The 21349-nt window shown below is 46.7% G+C and overlaps 2 protein-coding genes across 3 annotated transcripts in view; one reads left to right on the top strand and one right to left on the bottom strand.

Annotated features, from left to right (window-relative positions):
- The window catches only part of ARNT (aryl hydrocarbon receptor nuclear translocator), a 48880-nt gene extending 46112 nt beyond the window's left edge, over positions 1 to 2768 (bottom strand). For both annotated transcript variants that reach the window (XM_029581431.1, XM_029581432.1), the window contains exon 1: positions 2612 to 2768. In XM_029581431.1, coding sequence (XP_029437291.1) covers positions 2612 to 2633 — 22 coding nt within the window. In that variant the 5' untranslated portion in view covers positions 2634 to 2768. The remainder of the gene's footprint in view (positions 1 to 2611) is intronic.
- Positions 2769 to 2832: 64 nt separating this feature from the next.
- The window catches only part of SETDB1 (SET domain bifurcated histone lysine methyltransferase 1), a 41706-nt gene continuing 23189 nt past the window's right edge, over positions 2833 to 21349 (top strand). The window contains 12 exon segments of the mRNA XM_029581430.1: positions 2833 to 2976; positions 3844 to 4066; positions 4899 to 5062; positions 5434 to 5471; positions 5673 to 5751; positions 5970 to 6164; positions 6738 to 6939; positions 7184 to 7257; positions 9591 to 9781; positions 16619 to 16748; positions 17052 to 17211; positions 17787 to 17945. Coding sequence (XP_029437290.1) covers positions 3855 to 4066; positions 4899 to 5062; positions 5434 to 5471; positions 5673 to 5751; positions 5970 to 6164; positions 6738 to 6939; positions 7184 to 7257; positions 9591 to 9781; positions 16619 to 16748; positions 17052 to 17211; positions 17787 to 17945 — 1604 coding nt within the window. The 5' untranslated portion in view covers positions 2833 to 2976; positions 3844 to 3854.

The raw sequence follows: 21349 nt of genomic DNA, 5'->3' as shown, positions 1-21349 counted from the left end.
TATACCCCCAGTACCCACAGCAGTATACCCTCAGTGGTAGTATACCTTACCCACTTGTTAAAGATTAAGAACATATTGTACTTTTTTTTTTAATTAATACTTTCAGATTTAATATAGCGTTACCGACTGAAGGACTGCAAACTCATTTGCAAATCAAAACTGCAACGTTCACTATCTTCTTGAAAACTTTGGAGAAAGCATCCAAAACTTATGCACTCATTCTCACCTTTTCTCCTGCAATTTTTCTGGTTTCCCCCAACCTTTTTCTCCTCAACGATTTGTTCATGTTGGTTTGTAAACACCTATTGGACTGCAGCTTTCCAGAGCTGGGAATAACTGGCATCATTAAGCCTTGACAGCCAGAAAGATTCCCATCTCCAGGAGAATTCTGTGATCAGTCGGGCATTGGCTCCCACAGCTTGCCCCAGTAGTCTAAGAGCAGCAATAATTCTGTGGGTTTATTCATCCTTTGCGGAATAACAGAGCCAGCCATTCAGATCTCCTGCCTGTTAGTGCTGGGGAATTTTGGGTGCATTTCAGACATCCAGAAGAGAATGAGGCCATAGTGTTAATTGAAATCTATCTAGGCCTACAGGATAGCACGTCTCTAGCAGTCTCTGTTTATAGATAGATACCTATGATATCCAATTGCCCCTTTTGTTAACACAGGACAGGGACAAGCCTATTGCTGCTTTGTCAGCTGTTGTGCAATAAACAAAGTTTGAATATGAAAATCAAACATACATTGCTGGTCAGTAGATCTCTTGCCCCAGATGATTCCATCCAATGCAAGTGGATGGAATCAGGCTCCCTCAAATCTGAAATAAAATATTTAGGTGTCATCTTGGATTCTAAACTTATGAAATTGCAGACCAGATCAGTGGCAGAGTGCACCTTTTTTAAAGTGCATACAATTCACTGCCTAAAGCTGCTGCAGCAGGCTCCTGTCCTGTTGGGTATTGATTACTGTAACTCTCTCTATGTATATGGGTTTGCCAACAAAAAGTGTGTTCTTCAATTAATTCAGAGCTCTGCACCACACTTTACTTCAGGATGTAAATATCATGTTTATTTCTCCATTACTTATTGACTCCTAATTGTTTGGCAGGTGAAATTCAAAATTTTGGCACTGGCTTTCACTCTATCAGGAGTTGTAGTCCAGACTGACTATCTCCGTCCTTCAGCGGTCTTTGCATGTTCTGCGTGCCCATGTCACTAAATATCTGATATAACTTTGCTGGACTGCCCTACAGCTGAACATTGGCCTCATAATTTATTTTAGCATTATTTGATTGTTTAAGTTTGAATTTGATTAATTTGTAAACTAGTCTGTTTCTATTTGACAACTTATATTAAAATAGACTTTTTATGTAATTTGCTGTCAAATTGTTTATTACCTCTAGTTTTATTGTTTGTTACAGTTGGTACATTATAGTCATGTGAAATGTCCTGATCTGATTTTTGTTGATGAATGTAAATTCTTTTGATAGTAGGGTTTTCTTGTGTTTTATTATATATTTGATGTTACTGCTTTTTGTAACTCTCTTTGATTTTAGTTTTTTGAAATGAAGAATTATAAATGCCTTAAGTAAATACTCCTTCTGCCCCATACTGCTCCCTCCATTGCTTGTGCTGCCTCTTCCTATGCTCCAGTGTTGCCCTCTCACTTCTGCTTACTGTACTTTATTTCTCCATTACCTTTCTTCCTCCCCTCTCTTCCTGTACCCCCCACACTACTGCCCCCTCTCTTCCTGTACCCTCTGCACTACTGCCCCCTCTCTTCCTGTACCCCACACACTACTGCCCCCTCTCTTCCTGCCCCCTCTTCCTGTTCCCCACACACTGTCTCCTCTCTTCCTGCTCCCCACACACTACTGTCTCCTCTCTTCCTGCTCCCTCTTCCTGTTCCCCACACTACTTACTGCCCCTTTCTTCCTGCCCCCTCTTCCTGTTCCCCACACACTGTCTCCTCTCTTCCTGCCCCCACACACTGTCTCCTCTTCCTGCCCTCTCTTCCTGCTCCCCACACACTGTCTCCTCTCTTCCTGCTCCCCACACACTGTCTCCTCTCTTCCTGCTCCCCACACACTACTGTCTCCTCTCTTCCTGCCCCCTCTTCCTGTTCCCCACACTACTTACTGCCCCTTTCTTCCTGCCCCCTCTTCCTGTTCCCCACACTACTTACTGCCCCTTTCTTCCTGCCCCCTCTTCCTGTTCCCCAAACTACTTACTGCCCCTTTCTTCCTGCCCCCTCTTCCTGTTCCCCAAACTACTTACTGCCCCTTTCTTCCTGCCCCCTCTTCCTGTTCCCCACACTACTTACTACCCCCTCTTCCTGTTCCCCACACTACTTACTGCCCCTTTCTTCCTGCCCCCTCTTCCTGTTCCCCACACTACTTATTGCTCCTTTCTTCCTGACTTCCCATACTACTGTCCCCCTTTCATCCTATCCCCCCATTGCTTGTATCCCTCTTCCTACCACTTCTTTCCCCTTGACCCCCACACTGCTGCCCCCCCCCCCCTTCTTCTTGCCTCCCTTCACACTACTGCCCCCTCTCATTTTACTCCTCCTTCGCTACTACTTGAGTCACTCTTCTTGCGCCCTCCTTACCTGGATTAACAGTCGCTGCCATTCCCCAAGCGCAGAAGTCAATAAAGAGGGAGGCCAGGAGCCTACGAGCTGCCCCGGCGCTTGTCCCTCTCCCTCTCCAGCCAAGATGGCAGCACAAAAAAATAACTCTCCCTCCCCACCACCGCGCCCGCAACCGAGCCTGCTGGGGAAGGGGCGGGGACCCGTGCGACTGACAGCTCCGGCCGCGCAGTCCGATACGCCCCCTACCAGCGTGCCCTCGGCGTAGTCCCGGACGCCGTGACGTCACTTCCGTCCGTAGCACGCTGGTCGGGGCCTGGGCGGTATCACCACAACAACCAGGAGAAACGGCGGTGGCGGTGTGGGCCCGGAGTGGCCCAGCTGAGGTGAGGGGCGCCCCGTCTGGAGAGGGGCCTGGTCATCTTCTTCCTTCCCTCCTCACTGCAACAGCGCTGCTTCTGCAGGTCGTGGCCTTCAGCCTAATCCTCCCACCCCCCACGTTCCCTGCCCCCTCCTACCCATCCTTTACCCGCACCCCCCACCTTCTCCCCATCACCTCTTCCCCAAGCCACTTCCCTTACTCCATCTGCCCTCCACCCCCCCCCCCCCCCCCCATCTCTTCCCCTCCCCATTCCCTCTGCCTCCGTGCCCTCTTCTCAGCTGCCTGCCTGCAGTCTCTGGCCCTAGGCCGGCAGTGCCCTGAATAACCCTGCAGAGTGCCCAGACCAGGGTTTCCTGCTGGGCTACAGCTCTAAGGCTTTAAGTTATTCTGTGGCTTAGGGAAGAAGCGTGGTTCTCAACCCGGTCCTGGCACCCGAGTGCCTCAGGTGATCTGGTTTTCTTGCTGTTGACAATAAATATGTATGAGAGGTGTTTTTTTATTAATAACATCTGGGAAGCAGGTCGATGCATGTAAATATATTTGTTATTATTTGTTATTTACTTTTTGATTTACAGTTTGCTTTTCGGTGCTTCAAAGCGGATTACATTCAGGCACTGTAAATATTATGGATTTTCCAAAAACTAACTCAACTAAGATGCTCCAAAAGGCTGGGTTAAAATCTACTGTTGTCATTTCTTCATGAAGCTGTGTTTTGGTGCTTGTATTGTTAAAATAATCTCCAGGGATTTTATTGACATTATATGAGAATAAATCATATAGGAAAGACAAATGGAGGAAGCAGAACTCAGAGAATCACAGATAAATGTGGAAAATGCATATTGGACTGAACTTTGCCCTTTCATTATTTTAGGTCCAGCAGGAATGGATTCCCAGGAAATCATGGAGCTGCAGGAGGCAGTTGTGCAGGAGCTGGGGATCTCCTTGGATGAGCTGCGGCAGTTCATCGATGAGGAGGTTGATAAGATCGAGTGTGTTAAGCAAAGGAAAGCCCAGTTGTTGGAGCTTGAAAATTGGGTGCAGCAGAAGGAAGCAGAAGTGGCCCATGTTGACAAGTTATTTGACAGTGCTTCCAGGTGGGCATGCTGGGAGAGGTACCAGAAATCTCATACCATTATCTCTTAAGCCTGGAGAAGTATTGTGTAAGCTTTCATCTTATTCTTCAGGTTCTCTTCTTTACTCAGTGAAATGATTAACATGGGGTGTCCAAAACATTTTAAGAACATAAGATTTGCTATGCAGGGTCAGACAAAGGTCCATCAAACCCAGCATGTTATTTCCAACAATGACCAATCCAGATTGTAAGTACCTGGGAGGATCCCAAAAGATAGGTAGATTTCATGCTGCGGATTTCACATCTGCACACCTATCTCAAAAAATGAGTGCCTCAGAAGATCTAAAACTTTATTAATACCCATGGTTTTATCATCATCCAACTTAAGATTGTAAATTATTTAAACTGCTGGTTTAACTTTTCATTTATTAGGGTAGATAAGTTTAGTACTATGTCCAGTTGCAAGGGGATGGGGAATGCAGCCATATCTCCAGGATCTCCTATCTTATTCTTTTGATTTGCTTTCTGTGCATCATGTTTCTCAGTGGCTGCAGTGTCAGTCTGACAGTTCCTCAAGTTGAATGTCTGTGCTGATTATCAGCCTTTTTGTTTTCTTTGCATGAGCTTTGCCTTGGTTAGGACAGGACTGCAATTTTAAGCCAAAGCATCTTTCGGTTGTGGATGAATGTCTCTAGATCAGTCAGGGAAGGGTTGAGGTTGAAGAAAGCAGAATCTTCTTTGGTTTGCTGTAGAAGGTGGCATATCAAGCGCATTAAATCAACTACAAGGAAAGAAGTTGACTAAAGCTGTACCTTGGATGTTCATTCCTCCAAATTCATCTACTCTTGCTGCAGTGCTGTTGATGACTGTGAGTCACTCGTGAAAGACCTGTATAGCAAGCTGGGTCTGAAGTACAGGGAGAGCAGCTCAGAAGACGAAGACCCCTCTCGCAAAGCCACAGAAGTGATAGAAATTTTTGATGAAGAGGAAGATGATGATGTTCTCAGTGTTGGCTCAGGTTGGAAGCAGTTCAGCTATACTTTATATGTTTATTCTTTTTAAACGTAAGTCGAGTTCTCTAGAAAGATATTTAAAAAAAATGTCTCTTTTTTTGGGGGGGCAGCTGTTTCTCTTGTTCTTTTTGAGCTTCCTGCTCATTCGGAACCAGCAAATGAAGAATCAGTCTTCCCAACAACCAAGAGAGTTTTTTTCCCCTGTTTTATATCCCCTCCCAATGCACTTAACTCAATAATTGTAGCAGCAGTCCTTGAAGCAGAGCTGATCAAGTGACTGCATGTGAGGGTGGGGAGGGGAGGTTACTGTGCTCATAGCACAAAATCAAGTTCTGCATATCTCTGTTAAGTTTTTTTATTTTTCATTTTGTCACAGGCGATGCTGTTAATAAAACACCAAGGGATCAGGCTTTGGTGAGTTGGAAAGGTTTCCCTGTTCCACCTTCATCTGTTCTTCCTCCACGGGGCGGATTTTGTTTCGTTTACAGTTTATCTGTTTGTTAGGGAATTAAAAAAAAAATAGTTTTATATAGCAGCCTTCCCCTCCCCACCTGCAGCCAAAGCATTAAGATTCAGAGAGCTTTTATAAATGTTTGCTCCTCTTGTCCTTTGCAGCTGCGGGAAGCTATGGCTGCCATGAGGAAATCTGCACAAGATGTTCAGAAATTTATGGACGCAGTCAACAAAAAATCAGGTATGAGGGAGAGTTACATTGGAGCTAGGGAAGAGAACATGTTTTACTCAGAATATAGTAATCATTTTTTAAAATGTTTATCCCATATTTCTAAATGATGCTAAAGATGGCTTTCCAATTAGTGTGTGCTTTAAGGGATTGTTAAGGTGGGGTGGGTGTCTGTGGTCATACCAAGCAGTACTCTTAACAGATCGAGTTTGTGCTTTCTTCTTTACCAGATGGCCTCCCAGGCCGTGGCTCCTCCCTTCCATCCTCTCCCACCAGCTCCTTGGGGGGGTCTCAGCAGGTGAGCACCGGCACCGCGGGGGGTGACCTCAGCAAGGACGGAGACCTCGTGGTCGGTATGAGGATTCTGGGGAAGAAAAGAACCAAGACATGGCACAAGGGTACTCTGATTGCGATCCAGACTGTGGGTACGTCTCATGTAGCGGAAGAAGGGGGCAAGAAAGAAATACGGTTTCATACTTCCAACTGCAGTCCACGTTAACTGGGTCTCTCCTGTTTTGCATCCCAGAGAACATACAAGTGTGTTTAAAGTAATTGATTTATAAAGAGATCAAACTTTTGCATATGATTTCGACTAGGTAAGATGTGTCTAATTAACATAGCTTTAACTTTTAAAACCACACTTTCTGCAGAGAATTGATTGAGATGTCTCCTGTTTAACATTACATGTATATTAACAAAGGGATTCATTCATTTCCTTTCCACAGTAAGTTCAGATGCTATCATGTATTCACCTCCCATTTATTTACAAATGTTTATAGCTTGCAAATCCCACACAGGATTGTGTGTGGAAATCCACCTGTTTGGCTCCTGGCATGCAGTTCTGGGGTGGTAAGGGAGATGTGCTGGTGTTTTGGCTGTGGGGTTCCTGTTGAGTCTCTCGCTGGCAATCTGTTGTGCTTGGATTATTAAATCTCATGGCGGCCGTGTACATGCTTGCATAAGGCTAATCATTATGTCTCTCCTTACCTCTCATGCAGGCCCCGGCAAAAAATTCAAGGTGAAGTTCGATAACAAAGGGAAGAGCCTCCTTTCCGGCAACCACATCGCTTACGACTATCATCCCTTTCCGGAGAAACTGTTTGTGGGGAGCCGGGTGGTGGCAAAGTACAAGGACGGGAACCAAGTCTGGCTTTACGCTGGGATTGTGGCCGAGCCCCCCAGCATGAAGAACAAAATGAGGTACCAGGAGCACAGTCCTGAACTGCAGATATGTTTAAACTCTTTATGCCTGGGCCTTCAGCATGGTGGCCTGGCTGACAGGCCAAAAGCCGTCGCCAATTCATGGCCCTGGTCACTGTGCTTCCGCTGTTGTAATTTGTACATCTGTTTTCTACCGTTTCCTGCAATTGCTGATTCTCAGTTACTTTGTGCACTGAAGATGCAGCCTCTCTTCAGCTCCCATTTTTGTTTCTTTGTTTTGAAGGTTCCTGATCTTCTTTGATGATGGCTATGCATCCTATGTCATTCAGTCGGAGCTGTACCCAGTTTGCAGGCCCTGTGAGTTTCAGTGAACCCCCCTTCTTTTTTTTTTGATAGTTTCTGGGGCACTCATAGTGTCTCGCCGGGGTGGGGAGGATGGACCCCAGCTTGAGAGGAGCTACCCTCTGTGTTTACATGGCACAGATAAAGTGAGTGGGTTTTTTGCTGTAGGGAGGTTTTGGGGACCACGACGTACATTCATTTGGTGACCTGGAAGAGTATAGAGAGCAATGGATATGTAAACCTGACATTGAGAAGACAAAAATTGAATGTGTATGTGTGTATGTATTTATATTTTTTTTTTCCAAGGGGGCAATTTTGAAATTACTTAAGTGCAAAGTCCGCAGATACAGCCTGCAGTTTATTTTCAGAGGGGCCATATGCGCAAGGTTTTCCTTTCCAGTTGCCATGAAAACAAAGTACCTGCTTTTTGTGGGAGTAAAAATTTCTACGTAAGGTAATTTGGAATAGGGGCAGTAGCCTATTGTGGATTGGGATAGAAATCGGAGAGTAGTCTAAATGGTGAATTTTTCCAGTGGAGAAAAATGATAGTGGAGTGCCCCAGGGATCTGTTCTGGGACCTCTGCTTTTTAATATATTTATAAACTGGAAATGGGAACAAGTGAGGTGATCAAATTTGCCGAAGACACAAATTATTCAAGAGGACAAAGTATTTAATGTGGACAAGTGCAAAGTGATGTACTTAGTGAAGAGTAACCCAAATTATAGCTACACAATGCAAGGCTCCACATTAGGAGTCACCACTCAGGTAAAGGATCTAGGTATCATCATTGAAAATACATTGAAATCTTCTGCTCAGTGTGCAGCAGCAGCCAAGAAAGCAAATAGATTGCTAGGGATTATTAGGAAAGGAATGGAGAATAAAACAATATCATGATATCTCTGTATCACTCCAAGGTGTGACCTCATCTTGAGTATTGTGTGTGCAGTTCTGGTCACATCTCAGAAACGATATAGTAGAATTAGAAAATGTACAGAACGGCGACCAAAATGATAAAGGGGCTGGATCAATTCCCCTATGAGGAAAGACTAAAGAAGTTAGGATTGTCAGCTGGGAGAAGAGACGACTGAGGGGAGATATGATTGACGTTTACTCATTTTAAAGACCTCTATCAGTTTACTCATTCAAAGAGTACAAAGACCAAGGGGACACAAAATTACTAGGTAATATATTTAAAACTAATAGAGTATTTTTTTTACTCGATGCATAATTAAGCTCTGGAATTCATTGCCAGAGGATGTGATGAAAGCTATTAGTGTAGCTGTATTTAAAAAAAGGTTTGGACGAGTTCCTGGAGGAAATGTCCATAAACCATTATTAAGGTAGAGTTGCAGAAATCCACTTCTTATCCCTGGGATAAGCAGCATGGAATGAATCTGTCCCTTGGAATCCTGCCAGGTATTTGTGACTTGGATAGGCCACTGTTGGAAACAGGATACTGGGCTTGATGGATCTTTGGTCTGATCCAGTATGGCAAATCTTATGTTCCTATATGTCTAACTGAAAATACAATCTACACGTTATCCAATCCCACCCGAAACATGCACCCACCCCCCTCCTCCTCTTCCCCCAGGACCACCTCCCCTTTAACAAAATAAAAGTAGGCAAACTGTGGAGCCCTGTGTTTAGTTTAGTTGGCTTGGGTCAGGTTTATTCACTTAAATTTCTCAGTTGTCTATATAAATTAAGGCCCAAGGTGACGCACACAACAAAATAAAAACAGCATAGGTCATAGATTTAGCAAACTAATAAAACAAGAGCCGTTTTACATGGACTGATGGTTTGTGGAAACTACCTTCTGAATTCTGCGGGAGCGATGGGCTGACCCAATTGCACGTCTCAGGGATTAGATTGTTCCGTGCGTTGAAATTCTCTCGCTTTTGTTTTAATTCAAAAGAACCCGGAATGCGGGACCGTTGTGGATTGGACCGTATCATTCTCCAGTGAAAAGCCGCAGAAAACCAAGTGGTGTTTTCATTCATTCCCTGCGTTTTAATTCTTCCAAAGTCTGTGCCTTGCAGCACGCGCAGGAAGGCGCGGTGCCTTGGGTCTCCGCGCGGCTCTCGCTTTGTGTTTGCAGACATTCTGGGATTCTTCCACGCCTGTGATTTCTAGCAGCGATGCTCGCCTCCTTCCCAGCAAACAGATAACACGAGGATGCCCTCCGCTCCCGGGGCTTACAGGAATCTAGACTCATTTCAGGAAACCCGCCAGTTAGTTTAGAGGGGAGAAGAGGGTCCTATTTAATGCACAATTTCACCTTACCTGTGCCGTGAAGTCTTACCCTTTTATTGGGGGTGGTGGTGGGGGACTTTTTGTGTTTGAGCAGTGAGGAGGTCCTGGGAGGACATAGAGGACGTATCCTGCCGAGATTTTATAGAGGAGTACATCACTGCCTACCCGAACCGCCCCATGGTCCTGCTCAAGAACGGACAGCTGATAAAAACGGAGTGGGAGGGGACCTGGTGGAAATCCAAGGTGGAGGAAGTGGACGGCAGCCTTGTCAAAATCCTCTTTCTGGTATGTGAACTTTATTCAGGTGTGTGGGGGGGTTTTATTTTAGGTTTGTTTTTTGTTTTTTTTAATTAGTAGAGACTGTGACAGAAGCACAGAGGATACAAGAAGATACATAGTCAAAATGCTCAATTAAAAATGACCAAAGACACGTGCTGTCACATAAGGTTTAAGTAATGAACAAATAATTTGAGAGCAGGCGGATGGAGCAGAGCTGTATGCTGCTGAGTCTTCAGACAATGTTCCCAGTTTAGCAAGAATCTCAAGCAGAGATGCAACATCTAGAGGCCCCCGACTCTGTATTTTGAGGTATCGATGTATATGGATGGACTATTTAAAATGCCCATTTTTGAGTTTAGAATCTCCACCATGTCTTCCCCAAATAGGGCTTGGTTATCTTCAAAATTGGACACTTGGGAGCACTCTCAGGCCCTGGGGGCTGGATGGAGGCATGTAGGACCCAACCCCACAGAAAAATCCAAGGGGGCACCTCTGGCTTTCATTGCCTTAGTAGTAAAGTTGAGGCAGGACATGGATTCCTAACTTCTTATACCCAAGATTGAACTTGGGAATACTCTGTATTACAGTTAATAATATGCAATTTTATGCAAAATTAAATTTCAATTTAATCTTACGTTTAATTTAAGTTCAACATGCTAATTGGCCTAATTTTAAGTTAATTTATGAAAATATTTAAGGATTTATTGTTATTATTCAATGTTCCTTGTAAAAAAAACCCCGGTCTGACCTCCCAGACCAGGGCAATCTTTTCGTTTCATGTAAACCGGACTGATTTGTATTGTATACAGGAATTCCGGTATATAAAAATTAAAAATAAATAAAATAAATAAATCCAAGAAATGTAATTCTGGGTCTATGTGCACCTCATTGCATTGGTACTCAACTCCAGTCCTCGAGAGCGCAAACTGGGTGGTTTTCGCCATCATTAGAGATGTTTGTCTATAACTGGCTCAGGAAGCCAGGTTAACTTGCATTTCCTGTTCATACGCCAGATCAGTCCAGACAAGGGGGTTTTGCATCCCTACCAGCAGATGGAAACAGAGAATAAAAACCTTTCAGATACTGCTACATTACCGAGAGTGCCACCTGCAGTCCCCTCGGTATTTCTCTGTCTCCAGCAGATGGCAGAGGTGCAAAGCTGCAGTCTGAACTTACTTTAAAAAAAAAAAAAAAAAGGAGTGTAGAGTTAGGAAAAAAAGAGGAAAGAAGAAGTGAAGACTGGGGCTCCCAGAGGTGTTAGGTTCCTTCGTGGGCCTCCTTCTGGTTGAGCGGGGTGTTGGCAGTCCTTAGCCAGACTTGACCCTTGATTTCCAGGGGGAGGGAAAGCCAGAGGTCCTGGTTCCCTCTCTCCCCCTGAGGTTTTCTCACCTGACTGGCTGACTGCACCAGCCAGGTGCACCCAGAAGTAAGAAAGTATAACTTCCCTTTGATTCTCTATCTGGGTTGCTCGGTGGCTGAGTCTTTTAAAAAAAAAAAATTGTTGTGCAGACTTTTTTTCTGTGCTAGTGGCAGTCGGCTCAGCGTCAGGGGGTGAGAAGGGAAGCGCGCGCAGCTTGTTTTCAGCACCTGGGGCCGGGTCAGCGTCGGCAGCGGTGTCAGAGTTTTATTTTTCTCTTCTGTTCGGGGTTATTTTTGGCCACCGGGCGAAACATGCTTCATGATGCCTCCCATGGAGCACGGAAAAGTTTTGTTGGGCCCGCGGTGGAAGGCAATTGCGTCTCAATGTAGCCCTGCGATGCTTGAGCTAGGCCTCGGGAAGCAAAGGGGCCTTGGCAGAGGGCTCATCAGGCGGACGCTGCACGCGGTCTGCAGGTCCCATCCACGAGGCCCCGGGGTGGGGGGGGGAGGGGTTTGATGGAGACGATGGCCATTTTACTCCATGTGACAGGAGGCCTGCCATGGACAGGGAGTGCAGGGACACCCCCTCCTCTGTTTTCTCCAGTATAGCAAGAGCCTGGAAAAGGGAGAGATGTGGCAGGTGAACCAGGGGAGGACCTGGCGAATAAAGAGGATAGTGAGCCTGACAGGTTTTCTGCAGATTTTGTGTTATTGCTGCATGAAGCCTACTTCGCCAAGAAGGAAGTGGCGGGTAAGCGGTCGGTCACCCAGAAGTCTCAGAGCTTGGCTAAGAAGCCTTTTGCTGAAGCGTCTCCCAGGTTGGAGGGCATTCTTCGTTTGCTGGGCCTGGGACAATCGGGAGTGGAGGAGAACTCCTCGGAAGGAGACGCTCCTCAGGAAGATTCGCGAAATGACACGGGTATTGATCCGAGCGCAGATCCTGCTACTGTCCCGGTGGGCAGGGACCCGGATGTGGAGGATGTTTCTCTAGTGGAAGGGGATGCTGCTAGGGTGGTGAGATTGTTCCGTAAGGAGGAGTTGCAACCTCTTATCCCTCTGGAAGAACTGGGGATCAATGTCATGCAGGAGGATTTGGACAATGAGGGTGTAAACTCTGTATTGGATGGGCTGTGTAGACTGCTGAAGGCTTTCCCTTTGCCCAAGAAGGTGATTGACCAGGAATGGGATTTTCCTGCGGCATGACTGAAAAGTGGCCAGGGCTATGGCCAGGTTGTATCCCTTTCTGGAGGACACTTTGGAGTTTTGGAAGCTTCTGAAGATGGATGCAGCAGTGTTGGTGGTGACAAAGAAGGCTACTATTCCCATGGCAGGATCGACGGTTCTAAAGGATGTCCAGGACCGGAAGCTAGAGATCTTGCTAAAGAGATTGTTTGAGGTTTTGGTGCTGAGCCTTAGAGCTGTGGTCTATGGTAGCCTAATGAAGAGAGCTTGTTTGTGCTGGGTGCAGAAGGCACAGGAAGAAACATCAGGGCCCTCTGCTGATTCTAACCAGAAGGCTCGGTTGGAGCTGGGGGTGGCATATGTGGCGAATGCCTTGTATGATATGGTTCGGACGTCAGCCAGGAATATGGTGTCTGGGGTAGCCACTCAAAGACTCCTGTGGTTGTGTAATTGGTTCACAAATGTATGGTCAAAAACACAGCTTTACAGTCTCCCCTTCAAAGAAAGTTGTTGTTCATAGAGGATCTGGAGAAGCTGGTGAAGCATTTGGAATAAATTATTCTAAGATAAGGTGGGTAAGAAGACCTTTCCATCGCGCGCTCGCTTTCAGGAGAGGAGATTTTGCCCCAGCAGAATTTCTTACGGATCCACACCAGGAAGGCAGCTGTCCTTTCAAGGGACCTATAGACCGGCCAGAGATAGCTGGAGGTGAGAAATCTAGTCATTGAAGGCAGGCTGGTCCATCTCCCTGGATGCTCTCTGAGGACAGTTGTCTCGTTTTTATGAGGAGTGGATCAGGATTCCTTCCGATCAGTGGGTTCTGGAAGTAATAAGGGACAGCTATGCCTTAGAATTTTCATGCTCCATCAAAGAAACCTTTGTGGTGCTCATTGCGCTTTGCCCGTCAAATGGGCAGCAGTGCAGGACACCCTTTTAAGCCTTGCAGCACTTGGAAGCCATCATCCCGGTTATGCAGGGAAAATGGGGTCGAGGAAGATATTCGGTGTACTTCGTGGTTCCCAAAAAGGAGGGTTCCTTTCGGCCCATTCTAAATCTGTAAAAGATCAATGCGACCTTGCGGGTGCCGCGTTTTTGGATGGAGATATTGCAGACGGTGATTGCAGCGTGGTATGCAAGGGGGAGTTTCTCACCTCCTTGGATCTAACTGAGGAATATCTCTATCCGAGCAGACCATCACAAGTTTCTATGCTTCACGGTGCTAGGAGAACATTTTCAGTTTCGAGCGCTTCCTTTCGGGCTTGCAACCGCACCAAGAACGTTTACGAAGGTGCCGATGGCGGGGGTCCTCGGAAGGTGCATCCGTACCTGGACGATTGACTGACTAGGGCAAAGTCAGAGATGGAGTGTCACTGTTCCATTCAACGGTTTACGGAGCATCTAAGATCCCTGGGCTGGGTGATAAACCTGGTGAAGAGCCACCTGGAGCCATCTCAGTCACTAGAATATCTGAGAGCATGATTCAACACCCAGAGATGGTGGTCAAGTTGCAGTAGAAGTGGTTCAGCTGCTGAATCTGGCGGTTCCCAAAGTCTGGGATTATTTACAAGTGCTAGGTTCCATGACCTCTACCTTGGAATTGGTGCCATGGGCCTTTGCTCACATGCAACCTCTTCAGAAGGTGCTCCTGTCCCATTGAAACTACTGCCTCCGACAACGGTTTCCAACTACCATTGCCACTCTAGGATGAATCCAGATCTTGTCTCTCGCGGTGCCTGTCGCGTCCCAATTTGGAGAAAGGAGTGGATCTCGAGATTCCGGACTGGATGGTGGTGACCACAGATGCCAACCTCAGTGGTTGGGGAGTGGTATGTCAGGGATCGATGGCCCAAGGGCAGTGGTTGCTGGTGGAGGCATCCTGGTCAATCAACCATCTGGAAATGAGAGCGGTGTGCAGGGCGTTGCTGGTCTTTCTTCCTCTGATTCAGGGGTGTGCAGTGCACGTGTTCTCGGACAATGTGTCGACAATGGCTTATATCAATCGGCAGGGCATAACAAAGAGTCGTTTAGTGGCTCAGGAGGTTCAGGAACTCTGCCTGGGCAGAGCTGCATCTAGCAGTACTAGCAACTTCTCACATAGAAGGTGTGGACAATGTGCAAGCGGACTATCTTAGCAGGCAACAGCTGGACTCGGAAGAATGGGAGCTGTCAGCAGAGGCCTTTGCCCTCATTCGGTGCAGGTGGGGCGAGCCCCAGTTCAGTCTCATGGCAACACCGAAGATTGCCAAGGCAAGCAGGTTTTTCAGCCGCCCAAGGGAGTTCAGTTCTGAAGGTATCAATGCTGTGATTCAGCCATGGCTAGTGAGACTTCTGCTTTATGTATTTCCCCCGTGGCCATTTGTAGGGTGAGTGTTATGGGCGCATTGAGCAACATCTAGGAAGAGTGATCCTGGTGGCACCAGAGTGGCCGCACTATCTGTGGTTTGTAGATCTAGTTTAGTTGGTGGTAGACTGTCCCGTCCTGTTAAACCAACTGAGGGGATTGCTGTGTCAAGAGCCCATCTTTTTGAATCACTTTTGTCTAGCAGCATGGCTTTTGAGAGGCGACGCTACCACTTGAGATACACAGTGTTCTTGGATAAGCGTCATAAAGCGTGTTTGGCGCATAACAATTCACAGTCAGTGATTACTACTCTACTTCAGGCTAGAAAATCTTCTTCATTGGCGTATGTCTGAGTTTGAAGAGTATTTGAGTCCTGGTGTTGGGTCCATGACTGATCCTTTGCAGGTGAATGTTGCCCAGATCATGGCCTTTTTGCAAGATGGCTTGTCAAAGGATTTAGCCTATAATTCTCTGAGTCCAGGTAGCAGGCTTCGGCAGTTTCAGAAGGAGGCTGCAAGGATGGCCGCTAGCATCTCATCCAGACATAGTATGTTTTCTTAAAGGAACAAACCATTTGCGTCCTACGGACGGAGACTTTGTCCATCTTGGAATCTTAATCTGGTTCTTCAAATATTGTGTGGACCTCCTTTTGAACCATTAAGAAGGGCATCTTTGAAGACCTTACCCTGAGGACTGTGTTCCTAGTGGTGATATATTCAACTAGACTAATTTCGGAGCTACAAGCTTTATCATGCAGAGCTCCTTTTTTGCGTGATTTGGACGATGGAGTCTCTTTGCCCAAAGTCATGTCTGCTTTTCATCTTAGCCAGATGGTGGAATTGCTGGGCTTTCCGCGCCTGACGTCTGATTCACCCCATGCAAGGGAGCTTCATCTTTTGGTCGCGCATCGAGTTCTATTGCAATATCTCAAGGTGTTAAATGACTTTCGGAGGTTGGACCATCTCTTTGTTTTATTCAGTGGACCAAAGAAGGGTTGCAAAGCAGCGAAAAGCACGATTGCAAGATGGTTGAAGGAGGCGATTGTTTCGGCCTATATCAGTAAAGGTTGGTCGGTCGTTGAGGGATTGCAAGCGTATTCTACTAAGGTGCAGGCAACCTCCTGGGCGAAGTGTTAATTGGTTTCTTTGCAGCAGATTTGTCGAACAGCGACTTGGTCCTCTCTGCACACTTACTAAACATTACCATTTAGATATTAGGGCCCCGGAAGAGGCCACGTTTGGTGAAAGTGTGCTGCGTGCGGGTCTTTCGGGTTCCTATCCAATGTAGATGGGCTTGGGTACCTCAGACTTGTCTGGACCTATCTGGGGTATGAACAGGAAAGGAAGATTAGTTCTTACCTTCTAACTTTTGTTCCTGGAATACCACAGATCAGTCCAGACTCCTGTCCCCTTATTACGAAAGACTTTCCTGCTGTTGGTGATGCAGAATTTGAACAAGATTGTACATAGTTTAAGCTATTTTGAGATTGGAAGTTTTTTCATTACCCTGAGTTGAGGGTTCAGTTTTGTTGAGGATTCCAACTTACTCCTCAGTTTGCTCTAGAGTGAGAAATCCATGGCGTTTGGGAAGTAGTCATCGTGAATTTGGGTACAGGAGGGGACTGCAGGTGGCACTTCGTGTTATGTAGCAGTGCCTGAAAAGTTTTTATTTTCTGCCTCCATCTGCTGGTAGGGATGCAAAACCCACTTGTCTGGACTGATCCTGGGGTATTCCAGGAACGAAAATTAGCAGGTAAGAACCAATTTTCCTATTTTATCATGAAAATCTGAGCCATTCTTTAGTTGCATCAAGGACAGGAGTTGAGTCCCCATCAGAGTAAAATGAAACTGCAATTCAGTTCTTTTCCCCCAAACTGGAAGGGACCCAGCAGTTCCTAACCGAAAAGCCTGTTTGTTCCTTACTGCTCACTCTCGCAGTGACCCACTTTCCATTTCCTCCAGGACGACAAGCGATGTGAGTGGATTTACCGTGGCTCCACCCGGCTGGAGCCGATGTTCAGTATGAAGACTTCCAATGCCTCCAGCCAGGAGAAGAAGCAAGGGGGGCCACAGAGGACGCGCCCCAATGTTGGTAAGTAGCCACCTGGGGAAAGCTGACTGCAGTTTGGCCTCACTGGCACAGCTCCAGTCCAGAGGGGCCTGCATGGGTGTGGACCGCAGACGTCTCGGGTGCTCCAGCCTTACTTGTAACAGCTGGGTTTTGGCAGGAATTCCTGCTTTTCATGCACGGGCAATGCGGCGAAGCTCTGCATGGCTCGCATCTCCAAAAAAAAAAAAATGGTACAGGAAGAGATTTTGCAGAATCCTGAAATTCGTTTGTTGCATTCATGGGAAACTGTCTCCTCTCCCCCCCCCCCCCCCCCCCCTCTTTTAGGTGCGGTAAGGAGCAAAGGGCCCGTGGTGCAGTACACCCAAGACCTGACCAGCACCGGCACCCAGTTTAAAGCTGTGGATCCATAATTCCCCCCCCGCCGCCACCCACCACCACCCCTGCCGCCGCCGCCACCTCTCTCTCCTCAGTTTACTGAGATGGAGTAAGTTCTGCAATTTATTTCTTCTTCTTCTTTGGGCCCAGTGTGTGGCGCAAGGTCCCCCAGCTTTCTCTCTGCCGTCCCACCCGGGGCAGACTGGGCTATCGGGCATTAAAGCATTCCGGGGTGGGTGGGGGGGGGGGGCAGGGGGCTTCAGGCTGTGGCAAACCTGCCCCCTTAAAGGCACAGGAGCTCATAGCTCACCAGGAGGGAAGAGGCAATACCTCTTCTTTTTTTTTTTTCATGGGTGTGGCTCGTTCTCGGAGAGGACTGCCAAATCCCTCCCCACCTCTCCTTCCTATTCCTCAGAGTGCTCCAATTCCACCTCTCAGAATATGTGCCCTGGCAGCATAGATCCGGTCCCTTGGCCTGTAATTGCTTTCAGAGACGGGAGAAAGGAACAGAACTCTTTTTAATATTAACAAGTTGCAAAGAGGTGGAGGCAGGGCACTGCTCACAAAGCGAGTCCAAGCCAGACCCAGCAAATACGGAACTTCAGTACCTGGGCTCCTGCCATGATATTGTCCCATTGTTAAGTGTCTTTCTCATGCCTTCCTGCATGCTCTTCCGCTCGCCAGCAGCCCGGAAAGTCAGCTGGCCCAGTTGAGAAAGCAGGTGGCGAAGAAAAGCACGTCCTTCCGCCCGGGCTCGGTGGGGTCCGGCCAGTCGTCGCCTGTCTCGCCCGTGCTCAGTGAGCCCCCTTCCAGCACAAGACCTGCTGGAGGCCAGCAGCACCGGTGAGTCTCAGGAAGCCACAAGTCCTTTTGTGGAATTTTAAAGCTCAAGTGTCTTAAAAAAAACAAAAAAAAAACCCAATGGATATGGCGGTCTCTTTCTTTCTTTTTGTATTTATTCTGTGTTTTTCTAACATTCCCTTTCCTCCTCCTCTGGAGAGGTCCACTTGCCAGCCACAAGGGCCAGAGTGGAAGCTTTCTACAAGCTTGAACCCCTCAGCATCCCTCTTGAGTCTGCAGAGGGTACCTCAGCAGTAGTTTTCTTCCCTGTTCCCATTCTCCCCACCTCCGGTCCTGGGACTGAACCTCTTGTGTTCGTAAAGAACCCACTGAATAGGAGACCGGAGCACAGCTCTCTTTCGCATTTACATCCACTGAGTGAACTAGGAGGTCATCTAGAGCGCCAACGCTTCAGGTGGCAGGGTCAAAATGTTCAGGTGAGCCCCTGGTCGCTGGCGGAGCCCATCCTGCTGGTGGCCAAAGAACAGAAGGGTGAAGCCCAGCAGAGTCTGTTCTGTTGGCAGCCAAAGAAGAAGAAAGAGGAGAGAGGGCCCGTGCAAGAGAATGAGCGTGTGTATCTGGGAGAGAGAGGAGAAAGTCTGTGTGAACCCCCACCACCCCCCCTCACTAATCACTTCAATCTCAGCGTGACTGGAACTCAAAAGGTCCCAGGTATGGAGAGCCTGGTATTTTATTTTTTTAATCTTTGTTTTAATTATTGGGTGGTCTCTGCTACTTTTAAATATTTTATTATTGTTGGGGAAATTTAAAAAAAAATGCTGATGAACTTTTAATTACTGTATATTCTGTTTGACAACTGTTTTGAAATATGTTTCCCTGTACGTACCCGGATCAGTCCAAGCAGTCTGGACTGATCCGTGGTACTACAGGAATGAAAATTAGCAGGTAAGAACCAATTTTCCTATTATTTGCTTTATTAGTATGGGTTTACTATTATTGTTTTATATTTCTTGATTTTGTTTGTTTTTTTCCATTGATGCTGGTTTCCAGTTCAGTTTTTGTCTGCATGTTTATATTTTGTACTATATGGTCACTTTATTCTGCATTTAGTAAGGATCTGTCTGTGCTCTGCTTGTGTGACCAAGGTGAGGTGTTCTGATGTGTGTAGGGATCTAGAGCAGCTTGACTTATTCTGTTTTCGTTATAGGAGGTGTATGGATGTTTTAGGATCTGGTGTAATATTTGCAGTGTTGCTTTGTCATAGGTAGGGTTGTTACTGTTTGAGTCCTGCCAATTAGTGCGGTTTGATATGGGAGGTTTACTATATTGTAATTGTAATTCCATTCACTCTCGGCTTCTGAGCGCCAAGCCCATACTCAACATGTTTTATGGTTTATTCCATTTGATGAATCGCTATATCTTACAGTTTGAAATTCAAAGCTATGTACAGTAAAATTTATAACTACTATCAGATTAAAAACTGTTTAAAATATATAATACAAATGTAAAATACATTAAAACACCTAGTATAGTTGTAAAAAAAAAAAACATTAAAAACAAAAGATCTATATTTACTACATTTAAAATATAGTACATAAAATCCTAATCTAAAACCTTGCGCACAGCTCATAAGAATAAAAAAAAAAAATTGTTTGGTTGTGTGAGGTGGAAGTACAGGAAGAACACATACTGGTTCTATAAGGTTGTAATGCCTGTGGAAAAAGAGTACCCCAAGTCAATCCAGACAAGTGGGGTTTATGCATCCCTACCAGCAGATGGAGGCAGAGAATAAAAACTTTGAGGCACTGCTACCTAACTTGCAGGCCGATACAGTACAGTACACTTCGGCGGAGCGCACTGTTAACCCGCGGTTGGACTCGCGTTTTCGACGCGCTAGCTTTACCCCTTATTCAGTAAGGGGTAATAGCAAGTCAAAAATACAAATGCATGTTGATGGCCCTATTAGGTATTTCTGCGATATTCAGTAAGTAAAATGTGCAGCCAAGCCGCACATTTTACTTTCAGAAATTAGCGCCTACCCAAAGGTAAGCATTAATTTCTCTCGGCACCGGGAAAGTGTACAGAAAAGCAGTAAAAACTGCTTTTCTGTACACCCTCCGACTTAGTATCATGGCGATATTAAGTCGGAGGTCCCAAAAGTAAAAAATAATTTAAAATAAAAAAATGTAAAATCAGCCCGTGGCTCGCGGGTTGAAAACTGGATGCTGAATTTTGTCGGCGTCCGTTTTCCGAACCCGTGGCTGTCAGCGGGTTTGAGAACCGACACCGGCAAAATTGAGTTTCGGCTGTCAAACTCGGTGACAGCCGCCGCTCCTGTCAAAAAGGAGGCACTAGGGACACGCTAGTGTCCCTAGCGCCTCCTTTTACCGCGGGCCCTAATTAGCATATTTTTATTCACTGGATCGCGCGCCCAGGACACTGGCTTGTGCGCTCGCCCGCTCTCCCGCGTTTCGTTCTGTATCGGCCTGCAAGAGTGTCACCTGCAGTCCCTCAGTATTTCTCTGTCTCCAGCAGATGGTAAAGGTGCAGACTGCAGTTAAGAAGAAAGAAGGGACAGAAGAAGAGACGTTAGAAGACGCTCCCTGAGGTGTTAGCTTCCTTCGTGGGCCCTACCTCAGGTTGAGCTGGGCGAGCGGGGGGGTTGGTAATCCCTGATTAGCTTTAGCCAGGGGTCCTGGCTCCCTCTTATCCCCTGAAGGCTCCTTCTCAGAGGTGTTGCTAACAGCAGGGAAGTATTCCTTTTTTTTGCTTGAATTTCTTCCTAAAAAAAGTGTTACATTTTTCTTTCAGCAGCAATCACTGGAGCTGTTTCTGTTTTTATCATTGGAACAGGCCTGGGCTGGGGAAGGGAGCAGTGTAGCTCGTCTGTTCACAGCTTCAGGCTGCTTTGGGGAGCCAGAGGCTGCACTGGGCAGTGTTTCCCTCCTCTCCCACGTGCCCTGATCACGTGGCTTCTGTTCCTCTGCAGCAGGCCCAGCCGTGGGGAGACAAGATGGCGCCAACAGCAGTTTCCCAGTGCAGGAAAGCTTATTGAGCCTGCGGCCTGGCTCGGGGACAGCTGAATGCAGCAGCGCTATGGGTGGTGTATTTGGTGAAGAGTTACCTGAGCTCTACCCAGTTGCTGGAATACTTGGGGGCGAAGTTCGATAGCTTGGCAGAGTGTTCCTCACCTCGGAGAGGATTCGGAAGTTACAATCCCAGATGGTGCAGATTTTGTGGATGCCAGTGCCCAGGGCTTGGGTTTATCTTCAGGTCCTGGGTTCAATGACATCTACTTTGACTTTGGTGCTATGGGTTTTTGCCCTCATGCGCCCTCTACAGGAGGTGTTGTTGTTGCACTGGAATCCATTGTCAGAGGAGTTTCATCGGCCTTTACCGCTGCAGAGTGCTTCCAGGTCCAGTCTCTCATGGTGGCTGTGTCTGCC

Source organism: Rhinatrema bivittatum, chromosome 16, assembly GCF_901001135.1.
Source record: "Rhinatrema bivittatum chromosome 16, aRhiBiv1.1, whole genome shotgun sequence".
In the NCBI taxonomy this organism is placed as follows: domain Eukaryota; kingdom Metazoa; phylum Chordata; class Amphibia; order Gymnophiona; family Rhinatrematidae; genus Rhinatrema; species Rhinatrema bivittatum.
The sequence above is the reverse complement of the archived record's forward strand: the minus strand, read 5'-3'. Positions and strand labels throughout refer to the sequence as shown.